Genomic DNA, 21,102 nt, shown 5'->3' with positions numbered 1-21,102 from the left:
TACAAACTTGCATCCTCTGATTTTAAGTCTTGCATTTTTAAATGAGAAAACGCCAGGAAAAAGAATGCGACTCTCTTGTAAATGCCTACAATAGACAATGTATGTTTGAGTGTATTTAGGACTTTAGTGACTCCTGTCGAGCAAAGCGTTGCTAGTTTGTCACTTTTACCTTCCCTCTGATAACTTAGCATTCTGTAGTAGTAGTGAATTTATGAAGGTCCTAATGTTGACTAATGAACAAATATGCAGAACATAAGCTGAAACTACCTGTACATATATGTTTAAATAAAGAGCATCTTTCAGGAACAGACTGGTTGATTTTGTCTGATATGATCAATCACCCCCCCCCCCCCCCCCCCCCAAAAAAAATAAAATAAAAATAAATCCAAAACCAATCATTGAGGCGAGGCAGAAATGATGCTTGTGAAATTTATTAACATAAATCTTTTTTTTTTTGGTCCCTTCAACAATGTTAGACTGTTACAGCAACTTCTGATACGTGAGGATTTAAAACTATGTGACTGCAGGGTGGGGAGTGGGTGAGTGGGGTTGGGGGTTAATGTACAGTGAGACAGTTGTTAAGCAGCTTAACAAAAACTGATCACAAGGCAGGAGGCAGGAGTTTTAAAGACACTGTAGCCCTGACTAAAAGATTGAAAATATGGTTTCTAACAGTCGAGTGTCGAACATCTAGTGCAAACAAAATCATTAAATAAAGAAGACAAAGTGAGGTACAGTACAAAGAATAATTTCACATTATGCATTTCTTAAACCTAAACTATGCAGAAGTGCATATTTTCGACTGGTACAATAGCTTCTCACTGATGTAACCAAAACAAAGAGAAGGCTAAACGGGGGAAGTTAAATTTATTTATCCGAGTTAGATGTCACTGTGATACTCTAAAAAGGAGAGCTGGGGCTTCTTCAAATAGACAAAAAGTAACTCCAAGTAAGTTAAATCTAAACATCTTGTGACCAATTTTAAATCATGAACTATTCTGATCTGCTTATAATTCGATCAAATAGGTTTCCAGAACGTCAGTAAAACATCGCAGGAGAGACCTGAGCTGCAGCAACCATAATTAAAAACACTTTGATTGGCTTTTTGGTGACTGGTCAAAGTCGGCAGGTGGAATCTCTCAGCTTTAAAAAGGTCAAAAAATCAAGTCTGACACAGAAAACTCATGTAACAACACTGCTAACACTGACTAAACAGGTAAACACTGAAACTGCACAGAAAACTGATGGAAATGGGCTCTTACCCATTCTTTGAACCTTTCATCTGAACACAAACAACAGCAACCCTTTGACTCTGGTGGTGCTAAACATGACGGGCAGTCAACGTCAATTTGGTGGCAAACTCAACAGCCAGCAGTCCTGTAGACACTTCCGACCGAGGAAAACAGACAAAACCAACACACATCAGCAAGTAAAAACTCTTTAACATGAGATGTGAGGGGTGGGGAGGTACGATACCGATTCCTTTGGGGCCGTGACAAATACAAGCCATTGTAAAAGCCAGGCAGATTCCAGAGAGCCGCAGAGGGTCCTCTATGTGGATGTCAGTCTATTCAGGAGACTGCTCCGCAAACAGCCTACCGCCTCCCACTCCCTTCTTTTTTCCCCTAAAACCTTCGCAACCATTCACCTCGTCATTAAAAATCAAAAACTCAGGGGTGCTTACCGCTCCCCTTGAACCCATCAACTCAGGCCGTGGGGCCGCCGTCGCAGATGGAGCCGACTAGCAACAAGGTTAACTCAAAAATAAAAAAACCTTGAGAAGTTCATGCAGCAACTGCGACAGTGACACCACCTCTAAGACCCCTAAAACATGGTGGAAATAAAAAGACTGATCTTAAAGAATGTCTTGCCGTCATCTGATCCTGTCTGCTCCTCCCTGGCTTACACCATGCATAAAACTCATTTATGCACTCCATGCATATTTCACACCACCTACTCGTGTAAACCACACACAGACAAAATACAGCTAAAAGCACACAAACGCACCGGCTGCTGGCTAAAGAGGAACAATGACAGTATACCTTCAGATCCTGCTGCCTAAACACACGCCTGGCCAGAGTGTTATTGAGCCACGCTTCCCCTTCAGGCCCTCATTAGCAGCCACAGAGGGACGAGCCAAAATCTTTGCTATAAATTAAGTCGAAATACTACAAGAATAAAAATTCCTGAGAGCAGTGCTAGTCAATCAAAACTTTTCAATCTGTACTTTACCTGTTCAAAGACTGTTGGCTTTCAATAAAGAAAGACTATCTGAACATTTAACACCGGTCTATCTCTTATGTCCAGTCATTGAATTCCCACCAAATACACCACACATTTAGGCCAAACTCCTCCACAGACTACTAAATACTCTGCGTAATATAAAAAAACTGAAAAGCTATCCTTAGGTTACTTTACAACTTTACAACAAAGACAAAAGATGAGAATATACCTCAAAGACAAGCTACCTCTTAAGAAATCCATAAAGCTTTAGTCTTAGGACTGAAAGAATGAAACAGCAGCCAGTTTGGCTAACATATCTGGGGCTTCCTACAAAGCTAAATCTGATATTTGAAATGAGTTCAAAAATGAATGAATTTAGTAAATAAAATTCTGTCTTTGGGGATACAAGAAGTAAATATGAAGCTTGCTATATAGATCAGATGAACAAAGCATCTCTACAAACAGAGTGAGTAACTGAATTTCTTGGACTGAATGTAAATAAACTTATTCATCCATTTCTCCCAATGTTAGCCCATACTCTACAGTACATACAGCGACAACTAACTCATTTTTAGACTCTACATGGATCGTTGTCTATGAGGCAAAAAGTGTTCTTTGACACAAAGTGGCTGAAGATGCACTTTCATGGAAATATAATTTAACTTCCCTCGAGATGAAATAAACAAAACCAAAAAAAAAACAAAACCAAAAAAAGGTCACAGTGGATGAATTTGGCAAAATAGAGAATTGCAGAAAATCTGCAAAAAGTAAATCACAGCTTGGTGACCATCATCAGAGCAACAAACACTGATGATGGAACAAGAAACAAGGAGAACAAAGACAGCCGATGACATTTAGAAGAAAGCAGAAGAAGAAAGCTAACAGCCTGTTAGGATGTTGAGGGGACAAATCTCAATGCTCTTCTGGGGTCAATTCTTTTTAGTGAGTTTAGTGTAGCCGGTCAACTCTTCTATTTAGAGTTACACTGTGTGTGTGAACTGGTATGGCTTTGTGTGCCGATGACACTGGATGTGTGTGTTGAGAAGATCAGAGGTCTGCTGTGAAAGAGAAGTTGGCAGCAAGCTTGATTCTGCTGCGAGTGGCTCTTCTGCTTGGACTGTCCGTGGACAAAGGTGGCTTCATGTCGGGGGGCGGTGGAGGCTTGGCGACTGCTACCACAGGTTCATCATTCTCTGAAAATACCACAAGTACAGATTGAGTTTATGCCTCATGAGAGACAGGAAAGGTGCCAACAGGAGTGTGATGTGCTCATTAAAATGTATTTTTGTTCTCTCTTGCTTTGACTGTGACATGATGTCTTAAACGACAAGACTATTTAATAACATATCTTCCAGCTTCAAATGCAGCACCCGCCGAAGGTCTTTGAATTGTAGAAGAAGGATGATAGCTGACCTGTAGGTGGTTGCGGTGGTGGAGTTTTCTCCTCAAAGTGAATCAGGTCTGCTTGCTCGAGGAGGACGGGGTCTGGGTGCAGCTGAGGTGACGGTAGGCAAGATGGTACAGGACCACACAGCAGGTCCATCGGGGATGTCAGACACAGCAGCTCCGACTCTGCTGCTACGTCGCCACCTGGTAGATAGAAGAGAATATGCCCTTTTAGTCAAACGTGAAATGGAAAGTTCTACAGATAAGTACATGTATCTGATCTAAGTGGATGATCATTTTACTTTTTTGTTTTGTTTTTATGTACTTGAAAATAAATCCGTTACATGCGTTACCTGAACTCTGTGCTCCAGAGTTTACACTGCTTATCGGGCTGTCTCTCGGGCTCTCTGTGTTTTCTCCTGGCTGGGGGCTGTTAGGGACTGAGGAGCTTGCCCTTGCTAAAAACACACATACATGCACAGGTATGTCAGTCTTGGGTCATAATTTCCAGTCTGTGTGTGAAACACATGATTGCACATAAAAAGGTGACATGACTAATCAAATCAAACATCCCATGAGAAAGATGCTCATCAGCTTTACCTTTCATATCGTTCTTCAAAACGATAATCCTCTTGTGACCATGTCCTTTGATCCAGACCACCTGAAGACACACAGCATAATCACAATAAAACAAAATGTGGAAAAAAAGACTGAACTGCAAGATCTGATGCAGTGTGATGTAAATAATAAATAAAAGCTGAAAGATTTAAGCACTATTATGACATTAGCAGGTCTCATACTTAAACCCCAGTGTAATAAGCCACGTTCTAGAGGTACTACTGTCAAACTATATCTACTGAAGTAAATGTCCACCTGTGGAATGGCGCTGAGCAGCTCGTCAGTGCTGGTGTATCCGTAAGAACGCGGCTCGATGCTGCAGCCTGTGAATTTGTTGTAAGCTCCCTGGAATTCGGTCAGGAAAATCTGGTTGTAATGGTAGGTGTGGAGCAGCGCGCGCACATATCGCGCAAACTGGTAAAGCCTGGTCAGCCTCACCCAGTCCTCACTGCGACTGCCAGCAGTGTTGCCAAATGTGACGCTTTCATCGTATTCTTCATGGTACAGCTGTGAAAGTAGAAAGATCAAACAGTCAGAGTAGTCTATGAAATAAGAATGGAGATGCGATGTGACTGCACATTTGGAAAAGCACAGAAAGCTTGCAGAGGCTCTCAGATGGCTAACTTCCACTCACCTCCACGAGGTAGGGCAAGCTCTTGAGCAGCTCGCTTAGGGAGAGGAACCCATATTCACATGGGTTGAGAGGGGCTCCGTGGACAGCCAGGTAACGCTGGCTAAGCTCTTCCACCTTAAGACCCTTGGTGACCTGCTCCTCTTGGGACATGAGTAGTGCAAGTAGCTGTGAAGTCAGCGAACGCAGAGACTTCCTGTTGATCAACAGCACCTCCCGACCTTCTGAGCCATCCACCACCTTGGAGATGGAAAGAGAGTGGTGGCTTGGTTTGTTAGTAATTAACTAGTCAGTAGTGTTGAGTAGAGCAACATGTAAGCAGAAAAGCTGAAATTCTAACAGAACAGACTCTTCTGATAACAAAATGGACATGAACTCTATATAAAAAGGGATGAATAGTACTAAATTGACTAAACAAGATACATCTAGGATCATATGTAGTTAATTAGTGGCAAAATTTGAATACATTTTTAAATGAATAAATTAGACCACTAAATCAGATCAACCCTTAAATGTTACAGCTGTAGATTTACCTGTAAACATTTATTTGAAGTCATTTCCAATAGCTTGAGGCTTTACAAATGATATTAGGAGTCAGGAAAAGGGAATCCAAATAAGCTAAAAACAACATTTTAAAAAATCATCATGGAGATATTCTTTACCTTGACAACATGGCAGAGTTTGGCCAGCAGGGCAGGCAGGGAGCTGGCATCGTAGTCCTGCAGGCGGAGGCCGTAACCAAAAGTCTTGCTGTACTCTGTGAGCAGCTGGTTGACAGGAAGGCTGGAGTTTTTCTGAGCTCGCAGCAGCTTGACCAGCTGAGCTGCCAGAGCCTTGATACGCTCCACCTCTGTCAGAGTCAGCACTTTCTCCTCTCCACACTCCAACACCTCACAAAGGCAGAGGGAACGTGAGATATATCAAATGTGCGGTTCAAGAAGACGGAATTGAAGAGAACAAGATGTCAAAATCTTTACATAGAAGTATTCAGTTGGGGAAAAGTTGGGTACCCAGGTCTAACCAACACATAACAAAAAATGTGTTCAGCTATTAGTAATTCAATTTGAGTTAGTGAGTCAAGAGAAATAGAAAATTCATGACACATGCTGGGTCCTGCTCACCATTAATACTTCAGGGATTGCCTCGAAGAGCTCCATGAGTTTGGTGAAACCGTAGTAGCTGAGCTTGCACTGACGACCGAAGTGGTGGTGGTAGGTGGGGATGAATTTGCTAAAGGGCATTCGGCAGTGAGGCTGGTGACGGAGTAGATCCACCACCTCCTTCCCAAACTGCTTGGTGCGCTCCATTTCCTCCACAGTGCGCTCTGTTGGCAAATGAGATGAGACTTCACTGTAATCTACCGGATGAAATGTTTAAACCCCAAACTGTGCAATTCTTCATTCTGTATTCAGAGGTTTTCAATTTTCAATGAGTTTCAGAATATGTTTTAATTACACAAATGTGTGCTAGTATCTCGGTGTTAATGCCACCATTTATATCAGTTACAATAACCGTTTCTTCATTACACTCAGCTTGATAATGGACTACACAGAACAATGTAACTTCAGCAATCAGATCATCAAGTTAAATTAATAAACTAAAACTATTTGGAATAAAAATAAATTAACATAGCTACAGAAGACAATGCTCTGGGATGTGACAGATGTTTACAATTCGCTTTCACTTCTATATGAGTGTTTTAATAACTGACCTCTCTTGGGAACGGAGATGATAGTGTCCGTGTCCTGATGTGTGATGGTGATGGTAGTATCAGGGATTTCAGTCAGCAGGTCCATCAGGTCACATACGCCGTAGTCGATTACCCTCCAGTCTCTGGAGAAGCACCTAATGGACAAATTGTAAAATAGATGATTGTCAACACGACACTGACACTAAATTGTTGTTCAATCATATGTATGGCTCAAGCTGCAAACACTCGAAGGCGATGCAACAACATAATTATGCGTCTCAAAGCAATGCTGACTGACCAATGGTATGCCTGCATAAAGTCCTTGATAGCCACTTGTTTGCTGGCTTGAAATTTGAGCAGTTTAAGCAGGTCTTGAGTGAAGCGCTTCACTTGAGCACGGTGGGTCAGGGTCAGTAGGCGCTTGGTACCCATGCCCAAGATCTGTAGGTAAACAAAACTAAAATCAAAAAATACACAATATGTATGCATAACAAAAGACTAAGCAACAAAAGTTGAAATTTTCACTTCTTGACCGATCCTAATTATTTTACAATTTTTCTACAGGTACCTGCAGGACATGTGGCACAGCCTCCAGCAGCTCCAGCAGCTTGGTGTAGCCGTAGTCAGAGACGCGGCACTGTTTGGCAAAGTGATGGTGGTACGAAGGTATGAACTTGCTGATGGGCATCATGCATGACGGCTGACTCTTCAACAGGTCAATAATCTCTCGGCTGAATTGAATGAGCTGAGGGTTGCCGACCGGACTCTTGCATCGCTGAATCCACGACTCTGCAGGTGTTGAGTGGTAAATATAAGCACTATATTATGATATTCATGGTGTTGTCAGGAAATGAACAGGTTTGAGATTAAAAAGGTCAACAAATAACCTCAAAGGAACTAAGATTTGCGAATTTGTTATTGTTCCCACCTGAGTTGGGTGCTGGAGGTCGGTTGTGGATCCACTTAATGACTTTGAAGCCATTCTGAGCTGTGACTATTGTGATACTGGGGACACAGGTAATGAGGTGTTCCAGAGGAACACTGTCCTCCAAAGTCTCACTGCCCACCTTCAGCTGGCTGAATTTGGCTTCATAACAGTCTGTAAAACTAAAAACAAACAAATGTACACTGAATTATTGACTTTATAACGTGAGGAATTCATGTTCTGTTTGAACCAAAATGCGATACGTGAATTAAAGAATAATTTATCACCTGAGTAGTGGAAGGGTTCCTTCATGTGACTGCAGCAGACTGTGGACCTCAGAGGCCAAAGTGCTCAGAGACATCACAACAAATGGGATTTTATACGAGTCGGGGTCAAAGTCAGCCTCACTATAAACAGAAAGGTAAAGCCAGATGGTCAGTAAGGAGTTGACAGTTATCTGAAGTTCAACGCTTCAGAACATATAAGCAAATCTTAGCTTAGTAAAGAAAAGTACTCCCAAATGCCTGAAGTGCAAGTGAGGTAATTGGCAGGTCAATCTAAGATGCTGAGAGCAACTGCCAAGTGGCCAACAATAGCTGTCTATTAAACTGGTTGACTTCTGGAGTTTGTCAAGAAGGAACAAGCAACTCTTTCATTGCATACCAATACAGTGCCTGTTCTTCAAAGCAAAGAAAAAAAATAAGACAGTTGATGTGAAGTGGGAATGAGTTTATACACCAACAACATGAAAGAAACTAACATTCTACTATATACAGATGTTATAAATAATAAAGTACTCTAATTCTAAATTAATTTCAAGTAGTCTGAATTAAAATGTGCATCTTAAAATGAAGTGGATCAATCGTATTAGGTCCTTGGTTCATTCCTAACTTCTGTGCCTTCAGTTTGGCCCTTCAAAATTGCCATGGTTTTGAAATGCCTGTGGAAATATTTTCTTTATTTTACGCACTTAGCAGCAGTCACTGTGTAATGGGCTGTGAGTATTTCCAAGATGGGGATGAACCACTCAACCATGTACCTGAATGCCTCCTAAGTAGCCACTCACTGCTAATATGCTAAACATGCTGCTAATGTTACACTTTCTGTCTAGACACAGGGTCAGAGTGTCCATTTTTGATTAAAAGCCCACAGCAGGGAGCAACTCACTGATTGCTAGTGCATTCAAAGGTGATAAATATTAAACATATTGCGTATCCAAATTGCACCAAATTCAACAACACTCCCCTTTTTCCCCAGCAATGAACCAACCAAGTGTAGAGTCAATCATATGAACAGTTTAAGACATAAACAAAAGGACATACTTACAGAGAGACAGAGACTGCTTGTTTTATATAGAGATTTTAAGTAAATGAGCATTTCATCAGAGTATCATGTATACCATGTACACCATGTGCATTTTAAGCAAGATTTTAATTACCTGAAGTCCTGCTGTGCATAGTGTTGTCTGCAGACCGGTTCATGGTAGTCCAGCTCCTCAAACACCACAGGGCTGCCACTTGCTGAAGAGGAGCCCTCCTGGGATTGAGAAGATCCCAGTGGACTCTGACGGATTTGGCTGCTGGGCAGAAGGCACACAAGCCTGGAGCCTCCCTGCTCCCGAACTGCCACTATGTCTGGTAACCTGTACAGGTCGCCCACCACAAGCTTACGGGAATACCTGGGGAGGGAAGAAGAAAAAAAAGAACATATAATTTAGTTGTTATATTCCAAAGTACAAAATATCAGTAAAGTTCCTCAAGTTTGAATTCTATGTGCTTTAACAAAGTTACTTACTTTTTCTCATAGATCTCAGTGAACTTGAATAGAGGAAGACAATTGGCAGGTGCTTCCTGAAGAATGCAGATAATCTCTGAGCTGCATAATGACAAAGGTGAAATTTCTCTTACAGGGAATAAAGGAATCAAAGAATTGGACCGATAAGCAGAATGAATAATGGCATTGTTATTAATATATATCTGTTATTCGGAAACTGTGTAGATAGACGGCAAAGATGAATCAAGTCAGAAGTTCTGTCTTAATGCATGTTTTAATACGAGCTCGGTTCAAGTCTACATGCCTGAGACACTGACAAAGATTCACTCCAGAACACAGGGGTCTTATACTGTCACAGAGAGGGTCAAATATCTTCAGTATGCAGTTTGAGCAGAATGCGACGTCCATATAAGGCACCGGAAGTTATTCTGGACTCTATCAATCATTCTTTGACATGTTTCTACAGACTTTGTGGTGCCATGCTGAGTGGGGTATGTTAAGAGAAAATACATACTAACAATATCTGAAAATTACACTAAGTGAAAACAAGCTATGACTATCATATTTAATAAGTACAATACAAATACAATGTAAATTAATTACAATGGTACCTGAGCATGGCAAGTGATTTGCAGTTGCCGCCGGTGATCAGTGACACCTGAATGCGCTTGCTTCCAATCTTGTAACGGTGCAGTCCACTGACAGCACTGATGGCCTGCTGTAGAGACAACAACTGGATTGTGGCTTTCAGCTGATAGTCAGTGTGGGGACTAAGCTCCACAGCTTTCACCTAGACAAAACAAGTCATACAACATTGTAGAAGCAGAGGTTATTCCTATTGCAAACAAAAGATTATTATTAAACACTTTGTTCTTTTGGATCAGATGCCAAACCAACAAGAGTATACAAGCTTATGTTATCTGTACATTCATCACTGCAGTATTGCCACTGTTCTAAGGCCTTACCCGGCCGTATCGAGAGAAAGTGTCATGCAGTGTCTGCTGAAGATCCTTGCGGGACATTCTGTAGTCCAGGTTGGCCACCTGGACTTCTGCACCCTCTGAGAACGGCTCAGGAGCACCTTCAGGACGAGGGCTACGAGGGGCGGTAAGCAGGGGTGAAGAGCGGCTTGACAGGCAAGGTGACGCACTCCTTCAGTCAGAAAAACAGAGAACACATTTAAATTAACCAACATTACATAAAATGAAAGTCTGGAGCAGTTATATCATGCATCAGCAGTGCACCACACTCTCAGCCAATTCAGTCAAACATGCAAACAAAACCAAATATGTTACCTGGAGGACCAAGAGCCTTGGGAAAGGACGAGGGGACTGAAGCTCCTGTGCAGGTTCAGCTTGCTGAAGGCTGAGGGTGTGCTGATCTGGAACTCTGCTGAACTCTGCTCTCCTTGCTCTACAGGAGACTCAGTGGCACTGCGAGGATGGGAGCCCTCTCTTCTACAAAAAAAAGGAAGAAGAAGACTATAATAAAATGAAGCACTTGCACATCATATAATAAAAAAGATACAAAAAAATAACATGTTGCCATTGACTAGAGTTTTGACCATGTCATTAGATCAAATTGTTCTCAGTCTAATGTCCCCACTCCCTGTATTTACCTCCTTCTGTATATGGATTCTCCAGTGAGGCCGGGCTTGGACACCTGCTCCAGGGATCCTGTCTCACCATTACTGTGTGGCGAAGAGGAAGCTGGACGCCCTTTATTAAGGTACTGGAAGTCCATTTTGGGCTTGCCCTCCACACTGCCCAGCTCCTGGACCAGACAGAGTCAGCAGATGTTAAGAGATATTGATTGGATGGGTACTGTTAGTGTGCATGTATGTTCTGTATATGGGTTGTGTTAATTTGTTAGTGGATATGAAAGCAAGCTCAGTGGAAAAAGTTCCTTTAAAAAAAATGGCAGAAACTTAAGTTCTGAGATTTGGCTAAGGATGTGCATTTAAAATCAAGTATTTGATGTTGAATTGACTATACAGACAGGTTTTAAATGCCCATCCCTAGTTTGAGTATACTGATAAAGAAATCTGTTTGTGTCATTCTGCAGACGCCCACTAATGACTGTTTGGTTACAATGAAGCAAGAAGAAGATAAGCCAGAACAGTCCTTCCAGCCACCAGAGGTCAGGTTTTCTCATAGTGGTGAATTGCAGGGACCAAGTTCAGCGACAAAAAAGCAGCATGGAGCACACATGAGCAAAACACAGAAACTGTCACACGAAGCGGTATATCAGCACTGATATACTTGACATGGCTGTTAGGAAACAAAAAAAAAGCACAAAAGCTACCGGCCATTCATGCATTAATATAATGAATGACCAGCCAACATGCAGGACAAGAGGGGAGACACAAAGCACGAACTGATACATGCTATCACAGGCAGACAAATGACGCTTAGCAAGCAACTACAAACTGTTAGTCATGGCGGCAATTAGAAGGAGGGGGAGGGGGGGGAGAAAAGCTGTTGTGATTTACAAAGCAGCCCAGACAAAGACACAGGGCAAATGGAGGTTAAGGGGAAGCAGGCACTGGCGAGTCTGCTGACCTGATGGGGCTTGGCTGGAGCACCACCGGGAGGCCCACTGCACCCCCTCTTGGGGCTGTAGGGCCTTTCAGGCACTGGGCCAGGGGTGTAGCATGGACGGGTTGCTCGCCGTGGCCTCCTGGGTGACCTGGGCTTCTCCAGGGGCAGAAAAGAGAAGGAGGATATCGATAGGGGTGGGGCGAACACTGAATCCTGGGTTTGAAAGGGCTGGGGCAGGGTCTGAGGGTGAGGTGCAGGCAAGTGATGAGGCTGAGACTGAAGCTCAGGGTCAGGACTTTCATCGCCTCTGGGCCGCGGGGAGAAGGAGAGGCTGATTCGGCGGCCAAACACATCCTCATTTTCCATTCGCTTGCGGGCACGTGCAGCTGCCTCAGTGCTGCCAAAACGGAGGACTGCTGTGCCCTGGGTCATCCCCAGAACCTTGCCACCGCAGTTGTCTGACAGGCGGCGGAGCCTGAGCTTGACAGCATTCCGCAGACTCTTGTCACAGTTGACAGGGAGGTTGTGCACATAGAGGAGGTTGAAACTGGGCTGAGGGAGGGGAGGAAGAAACAGCGCGCCTGTCTGGCTTTGTATAATTTACACTTTATAAATGAAATGCAGTAGTCCTCCTTTTAGTCGAAAAACTATTTGGAGGATGCTGTACAGTGAGTTAGATTAGATTTTAGACTAATGATCCCTAAAAGAAAATAGGGTCAATAAATAATTGAAAAGATGCTCAGATTCACATTCCAACTGCCCTCCTTGTAAGACCACACTAAAATGAGATACGAGCTATACCAGCATCTACTTACCTCATTTAAAACAAGGTGAATCAAGAAAGTACCAATGAAACATTCGTGAAGCCTACCTGTGCTTTGACAAGCATACGGGGCAGATCAGCCGTGATCTCCTGAAAAGCCACGTGGCGGTGGGCGTGCTGCAGCAGGGCTTGAGATGTATGGTTGCCATGGACCAGGATTACCTGGAAACCATGGCGATGACGCAGGTCGCTCAACTCGCTTGCAAAGTTCACATCAGCTGTCAACAACAACAAAAAAGATATCAGTGGTTATCACAGAATTATTTATGGTAACAAGGCTGTGATTGATTACTGACTCTGAAGCTGAACTCACATGATACTAGAACAACAGTCGCGGGTGCAGTGTGGGTCTCAGCGAAGCGTCGTAAGCTCTGGCGAAGCTTGTCATCGGCAGCATTCTTGGCTGTGGCGTTGATATGTGCAACAGTAACCTGGTGAACCAAAACAACATTTAACCACTTTGTTAAGTTTGCTAGTCTACTTTTTCTCTTTTTATAGCACTGATTTGCATTGTAGCTCTGCCTTGCCCCTATACAGAGCAGAGCAGCTTACTGATAATGTATTTTTGGTTGTTTTTAAAAAAAAAAATCCTTACAAAAACTGACAACTCAATGAAAACATTGCAATTGGTTGTACCTGGCAGTTGTTGAGCTCTTGAATAACAGCTTTACTCTCCTTGCTGATATCACAGACGCAAATAAACTCGGCCTCACGGTGGCCCTGGAAAAAGCGGCTGCGAATGCGCTCGACCACAGATCCAGCAGAGCGGCCACTGGGCACGCTGCAGTTCTCGATGTCCCAGAAGACGCCCACCGGAGGGATGTTCTCTGGGCCAGCGCTCTCTGGAGAACCTGACACAGTTAAACCAACAATCAAATAAAAATATTTGATTCAAATTCTTAAAAATTAATTAAACAATTATTTGAACAGATTTAAAAACATTTCCTTATGATTGTTGTATGTGGTAGAATTTACTAACTGAATGCTATGATGCCTGAAAACACTATTTCAGATCCTGGTTGAATTTTGATGGAAGAAACATTTCGTAGCTACTTTAAACAAATAAAACACTAATCCGACATAAGATACCCACATTCAGATTTCATACATGAATTCAAAAGTCCACTGACCATACTTCTGGCCAGTCTTGCTGAGGCTGGTTTTTGACATGAGCATCAAACTATCTGAGGAGGTCCCGCAGCCATTGCAAATGGGAATGGGGATAGGGGTAGTCTGGGGAATAGGAACATTGGGCCACGCGTTGACTGACTCTGACACCAGACCATTCATGGGCTGCAAACAGGTACAAATGCATCAAACTGTTAGAGAACACGGATAGAACTGACAAAAATAATACAAAAAGACAGACCCAGTTGAAACAACTCTGACTATATAAAATATAGTTACCGAAAGTGATGTTCATGGCACATTAATACAAAGAAAGCCACAGTGAATGAGCAGAACTCTACCAACCTTCAACAAGCACTCCTGGCAGTAGTGCGCCCCCTTCACACAAACCGTGCGTTCTACATTTAGGTGCATAGGATTAGAGCAGAAGTGTGCTGAGGTGGTTGTAGTGGTGATGGTGGTAGAGGTGGGGTGTTCACCGAGTGCTGTGCTTCTCTGGGATCTTCTGGCTGATGGACTGCAGTCCACACCACAGGTGTAGTAGCCAGAAGAGCCCAGGCAGGAGCCATGCAAGGGAGCAGGGAGAGATGAAATAGAGGGGAGAGAGGAAGCCAAAGGGGCTGAGGAGGAAGGTAGGCTGGGTTGACTGCATGGCAGAGATACAGCTGGGTAGGCATGGAGAAGACCAGAGCAGCAGGGGAGGTAGGGGTGTGATGAAACTGGCTGGGAGGTAGCGACAGAGGAAGGCAGTTGTGGTTTGCAACGAAGACCAAGCAAAGGATCGAGAGCTTCGCCTCCACTGCTACAGCTCAAGATATGTTTGTACTGATGAACAGATGAGGTTACAGAGCAAGGCCCAGACCTGCTAATACTGCTGCTACTGCTGGGGGCTTCCACAGAGCCTGGTGCCATGTAGAGTGAGACAACACCAGCAATGCTGCTATTGCTACCAACAACGCCTCCACTGCCTAATAACCCATAGCCTTCTGTGCTGCAATAATCACACTGAGTGCAAATGCTTACTTTGGGGCTAGCCCCCTTTTGTTGCTGCTGTGGTGGTGGCTGTTGTTGGTGGGAGTCTTGTGGAAGCTGAGGAGGAAGCAAGCAAGGAGGAGGCAAAGGAAGAGGGGCCAGAGAGAAGGGCTGGGATGATTGGGAGGAGGAAGTATGGTGTGGAGGAGGAGGGACATCTTTCAATTCCAGCACGGCCTTTCTGCTTTCCATGTAAGTGTTCTGAAACACGAAAGAAAAAAAAAAAGGTATACTTTCATATTACATGCTTTAAACCCCTCTGTGTCTGTGCACCTGTGGATCTCTCCCTCACTGTCTCTGGTAAACCTGCTGTGGAAGGTCTGTGTCTAACAGGCTTCAGGTGAGCCTCTCTGATTGGCTGTGTGTTACAGTATATAATGGTGTAGGTTGTTCCAGGGAGCTGATGGGTTCCAGCCTAACAGATCAAGCTTTAAAAGACTAGCTTCACCCAGCTCCTGAAGGCTCTCTTTCTGTCAACATGTTCTGAACTGCATCTTTGTAAAATATTGTAAACAGTACCTTACAAGTACAAATAGCAGCCACGGTGGGTAACGCTTTTGTTTCTCTTCATACGTGTTAGGAGTTTTAGATACAATTCTGTATTTTTATTGTAAGCAGGGAAATTGAAGATGATTAATGCAGTTCTGTTTTTTTGTTGTTGTTGATGTTTTGCCATTAGCCCACCCCACAATGAAAATGTCCCTAATCCATTGTGTGAAATAAACACTTTTGAGGGCTGTCACCCTTGCTGCTGGTGGTTCTTGGGAGCACAGAAGAAGAGTCCCATTTCATCTCATTTTGTTACACCTTGCTTAGTCATCAGCTGACAGAGATTACAACATCATACCTGGATGACACCTGTGCTCGATTTAACCAAGTCGTTATGCTTTGTCTCTAGCTGAATTAAATGTTGCAAGAGAGTTTAAATTCATAAATATTTTATAATTGTTATCTATGGTATGACAAAATCTGTAGGATTGATGCACAATTTCAGATAAGCCTGAACCATTGTCCTTTTCATCAAGACTTCAGAATAGAAACTGATTAAACGTCTTCCACTCTCTCATGCATGTCTGACCGTGTGTACAGATATCTGAACTGCAAACATGTAGATACTTACTTCTGTATATGTGTGAGGAGGGGCGGCTGTCTCATTGGTGGAGAAGCAATCTTTTAGTTTCCATAGTAGGGTTGAGGACTCTGTTTTGGGGTGACCTAGCCAGGGGAAAGGTCTAGAGCTGCATATGGATCTCTCCTTTCCCAGTCCTTCCATCATACAACCCGGAGAGGTATTTCACCATACTTTCATCTCTCTTCTCTCTCATTCTTTCCTGTTTGAGGAAACGAAAGTTACAGGTTGATACGAGCTGGTTGCGCTTACGTCACCTATCAGTGTCCAGTGGTTTATAGTATCTAATTTCACATCAACGTAACACAGTGAAGTCCTTACTGACTCATCCATTATATCACAAATGTTTGACTCAGCGCAACTTCATTACGACTGTTAAAAACAAACAAAGGGGTATGTCTGTATACATTACAAACTTGGCAAGTTTGGACTGTTTTTCTGAAGCTATCAACAATTATATTTGATCAAAACAAACAATGTACGTTAACTAAACTGACGTTAAGTTAGCTACAAGCTAAGTAGCGTTAATGCCGTTTCTCTCCTTGTATTATCCATTGTTTATGGTGCATTAGCTCGTTAACTAGCCGAGCTGCTACCCGAATGCAGCTAATTTAACATTATCGATTTGTCTAGAGCTAAGTTAGCGTTACGTTCAAGCTAACAACAAGCACCCTTAGTTAGCTCATTTAGCATACACATAGCTTCTCGTACATGCTACCCTTCATTGTCTTTCAGGGTAAATCAATATTATTTGGTAATGGTGGTAAATATCTTAAACGGACTAAATATATCTACCAGAGAAGCCTCGTCTCTCACATCTTCCTCAAACGACTGTTCCCTTCTAACCATCTCCCTGGAAACCCGCACCTTTTTGTAACCTACTTCTGCCACAAAGTCCTCGCAGCTGTCGCAAATGACTAAAAATGTTATTCCTGTTGGATGATAAACAATGGACTGTCACGAAGGATCGGCTGATATTTAAAATGTAGTCTTATACGTAATATTATAACTAAACAATAACTTGTTTTTTTTAATAATTGATTTTGTGGCCCTGTACACAGAATGCGCAATACATTTCACTCACTACCAGGCGGTATACTAATATGTTTAATATAACCATTTCATATTCATCTCGTCACTTCTTGCACTCTTCACTTATTTGCACTATTGCTATCCTGTTCACAGAAACGATTTCAGAAGTCAGCCATTGTGTAGATTTCTGATTGTGGAGATTATCCTGTTATCTTGTGTAACACTAGGAGCCTTTAAACTGGTGTCACATTTCTAATGTATGTGTATGTACACGCTTGGCCAAAGATGAGTTTCACCACATTTGGTACAAACTTTCTCACTTGCCATAACGCTTTATTCATGTATGGAAATACATGAATTGCTTGTATTGCTTTTTCTTGCTGCCAGTATTTTCCTGCGATGCGGAACACATCTGTATTTTTCAAGCAGGCTTTAATATTGTTTATTACTCAATCATTTCAGTAAATTCTTCCATCTTTTTCTGTCTGTCTGTTGCAGCATACTTTATAACATTTTATTTACTCAAAACATCCTGCTTACATCATCATATATATTGTTCCTTCTCTACAAACAAGTTCCAAAAAAATTAAATTAAGGAAACACAATCCCAAACATGTAAAAGTTGACTACTAATAGACCTACCCAGCGCCATAGGCTCTATGGCTCTGAACCTACCTAAATGGTGAGTGTTCACTTTAAATGAATGGCTATCATGTTATTGACTATGGACATATGGAGGCGTAGTAGTAGCGCCCTCTACCGACTGGCAGGGGGTCGGCGCCCCCCTGTTGCCTGCGGGGTGTGGGGTACAGTAACGGGACACATAGCAGGTTCAACCATCAGTCCCAGCTGAGAGTGGAGATGGGTGAACAATAACAGCTCCGTGTTTTTACACATTATTCACATCTCTCCACTGCAAGCCAGGGGGGGTCTCTAACCATTTAACCCATCAAACGCGGTTCGTCTCAATTGAAAAGAGACTCATCTATCAATTTAGACTGCACCGGCTTTTTGTTCCCGTCCGTCATGGCGATTGCCCACGTAGCCACCGAATACGTTTTTTCCGACTTTTTGTTGAAGGACCCCACGGAGGCGAAGTACAAAGGCGTGCGTCTGGAGCTGGCGGCGGACAAAATAGTCACATTTCTGGCGGTGGGGTTGCCTCTGTTTCTCATCTCACTCGCGTTTGCCCAAGAGGTGTCAGTCGGTGAGTTGGTGAGAATTTGTAAGCATCCTCTGAAGAGTAGCCTCCATCATCTGATTCTGTGAAACCTTCATCTTTTGTTATTTTGATGCTCTCCCTCCCTCTGCTACCCCATAGCAACTGGGTATTTCAAGTTAAAAGAACAGGTTATAGTTATACAGCCGTGGATTCAACTATGCGATGGGGGCTTGTGCAGTCATGCATGTAGGGGATTTACATTCAGTAAATAGCCAAAAATAGAGAGGTGTAAATACTTAAGGTGTGGTTTATGTTTCCACCCTTTCTCCTTATCTCACGCCCAGACATGCGCTCAAGGCACAAAATTAGCAGCAGACACCAGTCAAATGCTGGTAACACATGCAAGTGGCTGGTAGATATTTGCCCCACTCAGTAAACCAAAAAAACCCCCAGTGATAATCTAATGAGATGAGAGCCCTGGTGAACAAAAAGGTTAATTATAATGAGTTAAATGTCCTGCAAATTATTGTTCTCCATCTCCATGACTCCATCTTTATTATAAACAACATATTATATTTCCTTCAGCTAGCCACTCTATATAATCTTGTCCACCATCTGTTGTAGCTGTCATCTTAAAGGACAATTACAGAGACAGACAGGGCGGTTAACTGCAGAACCATAAGAGAATTTTTTATTGTACTGCTAAGGAAAGAATGAAATGAATAGGGACAACTGTGTTTATTATAAAATATTAATAAGGTGATTCCGTCCATGTTGTATTATTGTACTGTATGTCATATTTGGTTAATACAGAAAGTATATTAGTATAGTATATATATATATATATACTAGTATATATATATTTCTGCTGTGAGGATTGTCTCAGTTTGTGTGGTTAAAGCACCAATGTGTTATCTTAATATGACTGCTCCTATGCTGCCAAAAGTGCTACTGTCTGTTGACTAACTGGGTCATTTGTGAATTCCCTGACTGAACCACCTATTGTTCCTCCACCATTAAAGACAATGCCAGAATTAGTGGCACAAAGTATTCTGAAAGCAGCTTAATTAGGAAAAGAATGAAGAAGATGGAAGGCTGACAACTGTTGTAGTTTTATTTTTTTTCTCTTTGCTGAATCATCAAAATATGTGTCTTTTTCTTTTTCTTCCAGGTACCCAGATCAGCTGCTTTGCTCCCACTAACTTCTCTTGGAGACAGGCAGCGTATGTGGACTCTTTCTGTTGGGCAGCAGTGCAGCAACAAGCTGACAGTTCACCACTATGGCTTCACAAGGTACAAACATCTTTACTCTCCCCACATGTTCTGTGTCTACTACATAGTAATTGAAGCTACTTTTCATCTCCTTTTGCTAATGTAGTGTTCTGTTTTTCCGCTTGTTGTGATTCCTTCAGTTCTTTCCATACATCCTGCTCTCACTCGCCATCCTCATGTACATCCCTGCCCTGTTCTGGCGTTTCACTGCCGCTCCACATCTCTCCTCTGACCTCAACTTCATCATGGAGGAGCTCGACCGCTTTTACAATCAGGCCATCAGACTGGCAAAGAATCTTGCGACTTTAGATAACAAGGATGGACCTGAGGACACACCGAGGTAAACACCATGTGATCGCCTGCCATAGTTCTACTCACTATTAGACAAAAAAAAAAGTTTATTTAAAGGTCTGAGAGGAAATAAAATTTGGCAGGCCATGTGTATTTTAAATATATTGAATGAGCCATCCTGACCTTTGAACTCTCCAGTTTTGGCAGGAAATAGTTTAAATCTAGTACTCTAACTGTTATATCTTTGATGCCCCCTACGGGTGATATTAAACTGAAAGCTGTGGCGGACACTAATGAATAGAAACTGACTAGAAAAGTCTGGAAGCATGCCTGTCTTTTATTTTTGTTGACAATTAGTATCAGACTGGTCGTGAAGAGTCTTGCATGGGGCGTTTTGAAGTGTGCTTTTTCTAGATGTTTCCTTCCTTCCTTTCCTACTGTTATGGTAATGTGTCCATGTGGCTTTTTCTGCCGCAGTGCTCTGGAACTGACAGAGGGCTGCTTCAAATACCCATTAGTGGAGCAGTACCTGAAGACTAAGCGCTTCTCTCACTCTCTCGTGGTAAAGTACCTGGTATGCCGCGGCCTGACTTTACTCATCCTCCTGCTGGCCTGCCTCTATCTTGGCTACTACATCCGATTGGCCTCACTCACCGACGAGTTTCCCTGTGACATGCGCACAGGAGTGCTGAAGAACGACAGCATGGTGCCTTCAGCTGTCCAGTGTAAGCTTGTGGCGGTGGGTGTCTTCAGGCTGCTCAGCTACATCAACCTGGGGGTGTATGTGCTTCTTACTCCGCTGGTGGTGTACTCTGCTCTTGGACCAGCGCGCCAGAGCTCCAGCTTCCTCCGGCCATATGAGATGCTACCGGGCTTCGGTGCCTTGGGTGTGGTCACACCCTTCTACAATGACCTCAGCATCTATCTGATGTTCCTGCAGGAGAACCTGAGCGAACTCAAATCATTTAAATGTCTTGAGGTGGGTCCGAACACAAACACTGTAGCCCCAGTGTGGTGATAAAAATGTGTTAATTACATAGAAAAATAAGTAACATGTCTTATTAACAGGTGCTGGAGTTGTTGCAAGAGGCAGGTGATGAGGGGTTTGACACCATGTGCCTATTACGAACTCTGGGACAGGTGAAGACGGATGTGTTGGACAGCAAGAAGCCGTGCTCACGAAAGAACACCAAAAGCACTAATAAGTCTGAAGCATAACTCCTCTCAGGTGAGGGACAATATTTAGTCTTATAATGGAGATTGTTTATTTTCAGTGACATGAATTGATTGCATGGTAGATTTCACCTTCATTTGTTTTTTCCCCTCCTAGATCTCACTGCCTTTTTACTGTAAGGTTGGTTTAACCAGAAGGATACAGCCTGTGGAGATGGAAAAGAAGAACCTGTGCACTTACTTTTTTCTGAGCAGGTGGTGGTGGAGTATAGTC

General features: G+C 42.8%; 2 protein-coding genes across 2 annotated transcripts; one reads left to right on the top strand and one right to left on the bottom strand.

Annotated features, from left to right (window-relative positions):
* Nucleotides 1–429: 429 nt before the first annotated feature.
* Nucleotides 430–16,772, bottom strand: LOC128371930 (meiosis regulator and mRNA stability factor 1). The gene is made up of 27 exons (XM_053332340.1): nt 16,694–16,772; nt 15,890–16,100; nt 14,083–14,970; nt 13,740–13,902; nt 13,246–13,460; nt 12,923–13,040; nt 12,658–12,827; nt 11,808–12,338; nt 10,865–11,019; nt 10,542–10,703; nt 10,212–10,398; nt 9,858–10,036; nt 9,268–9,348; nt 8,912–9,151; nt 7,761–7,880; nt 7,477–7,655; nt 7,117–7,337; nt 6,847–6,989; nt 6,570–6,703; nt 5,980–6,182; nt 5,521–5,748; nt 4,862–5,098; nt 4,483–4,734; nt 4,210–4,270; nt 3,963–4,067; nt 3,637–3,813; nt 430–3,416 (listed from the first exon to the last, which is right to left on the bottom strand). The coding sequence occupies exons 2-27, from the start codon at nt 16,043–16,045 to the stop codon at nt 3,271–3,273; spliced, it is 5,451 nt and encodes a 1,816-aa protein (XP_053188315.1). The 5' UTR covers nt 16,046–16,100; nt 16,694–16,772; the 3' UTR covers nt 430–3,270.
* A 1,184-nt stretch (nt 16,773–17,956) lies between these two features.
* Nucleotides 17,957–21,038, top strand: LOC128374411 (pannexin-1-like). Its single transcript, XM_053334676.1, has 6 exons — nt 17,957–18,137; nt 19,264–19,385; nt 19,505–19,704; nt 20,133–20,634; nt 20,724–20,883; nt 20,986–21,038. Exons 1-5 carry the CDS (start codon nt 17,957–17,959, stop codon nt 20,871–20,873), a joined length of 1,155 nt encoding a protein of 384 aa, XP_053190651.1. The 3' UTR covers nt 20,874–20,883; nt 20,986–21,038.
* The last annotated feature ends 64 nt before the right edge of the window (nt 21,039–21,102 follow it).

The sequence above is a fragment of the Scomber japonicus genome, chromosome 2, assembly GCF_027409825.1.
Source record: "Scomber japonicus isolate fScoJap1 chromosome 2, fScoJap1.pri, whole genome shotgun sequence".
Classification (NCBI taxonomy): Eukaryota; Metazoa; Chordata; class Actinopteri; order Scombriformes; family Scombridae; genus Scomber; species Scomber japonicus.
Note: the sequence above shows the minus strand (reverse complement) of the source record. Positions and strands in the feature narration are given on the sequence as shown.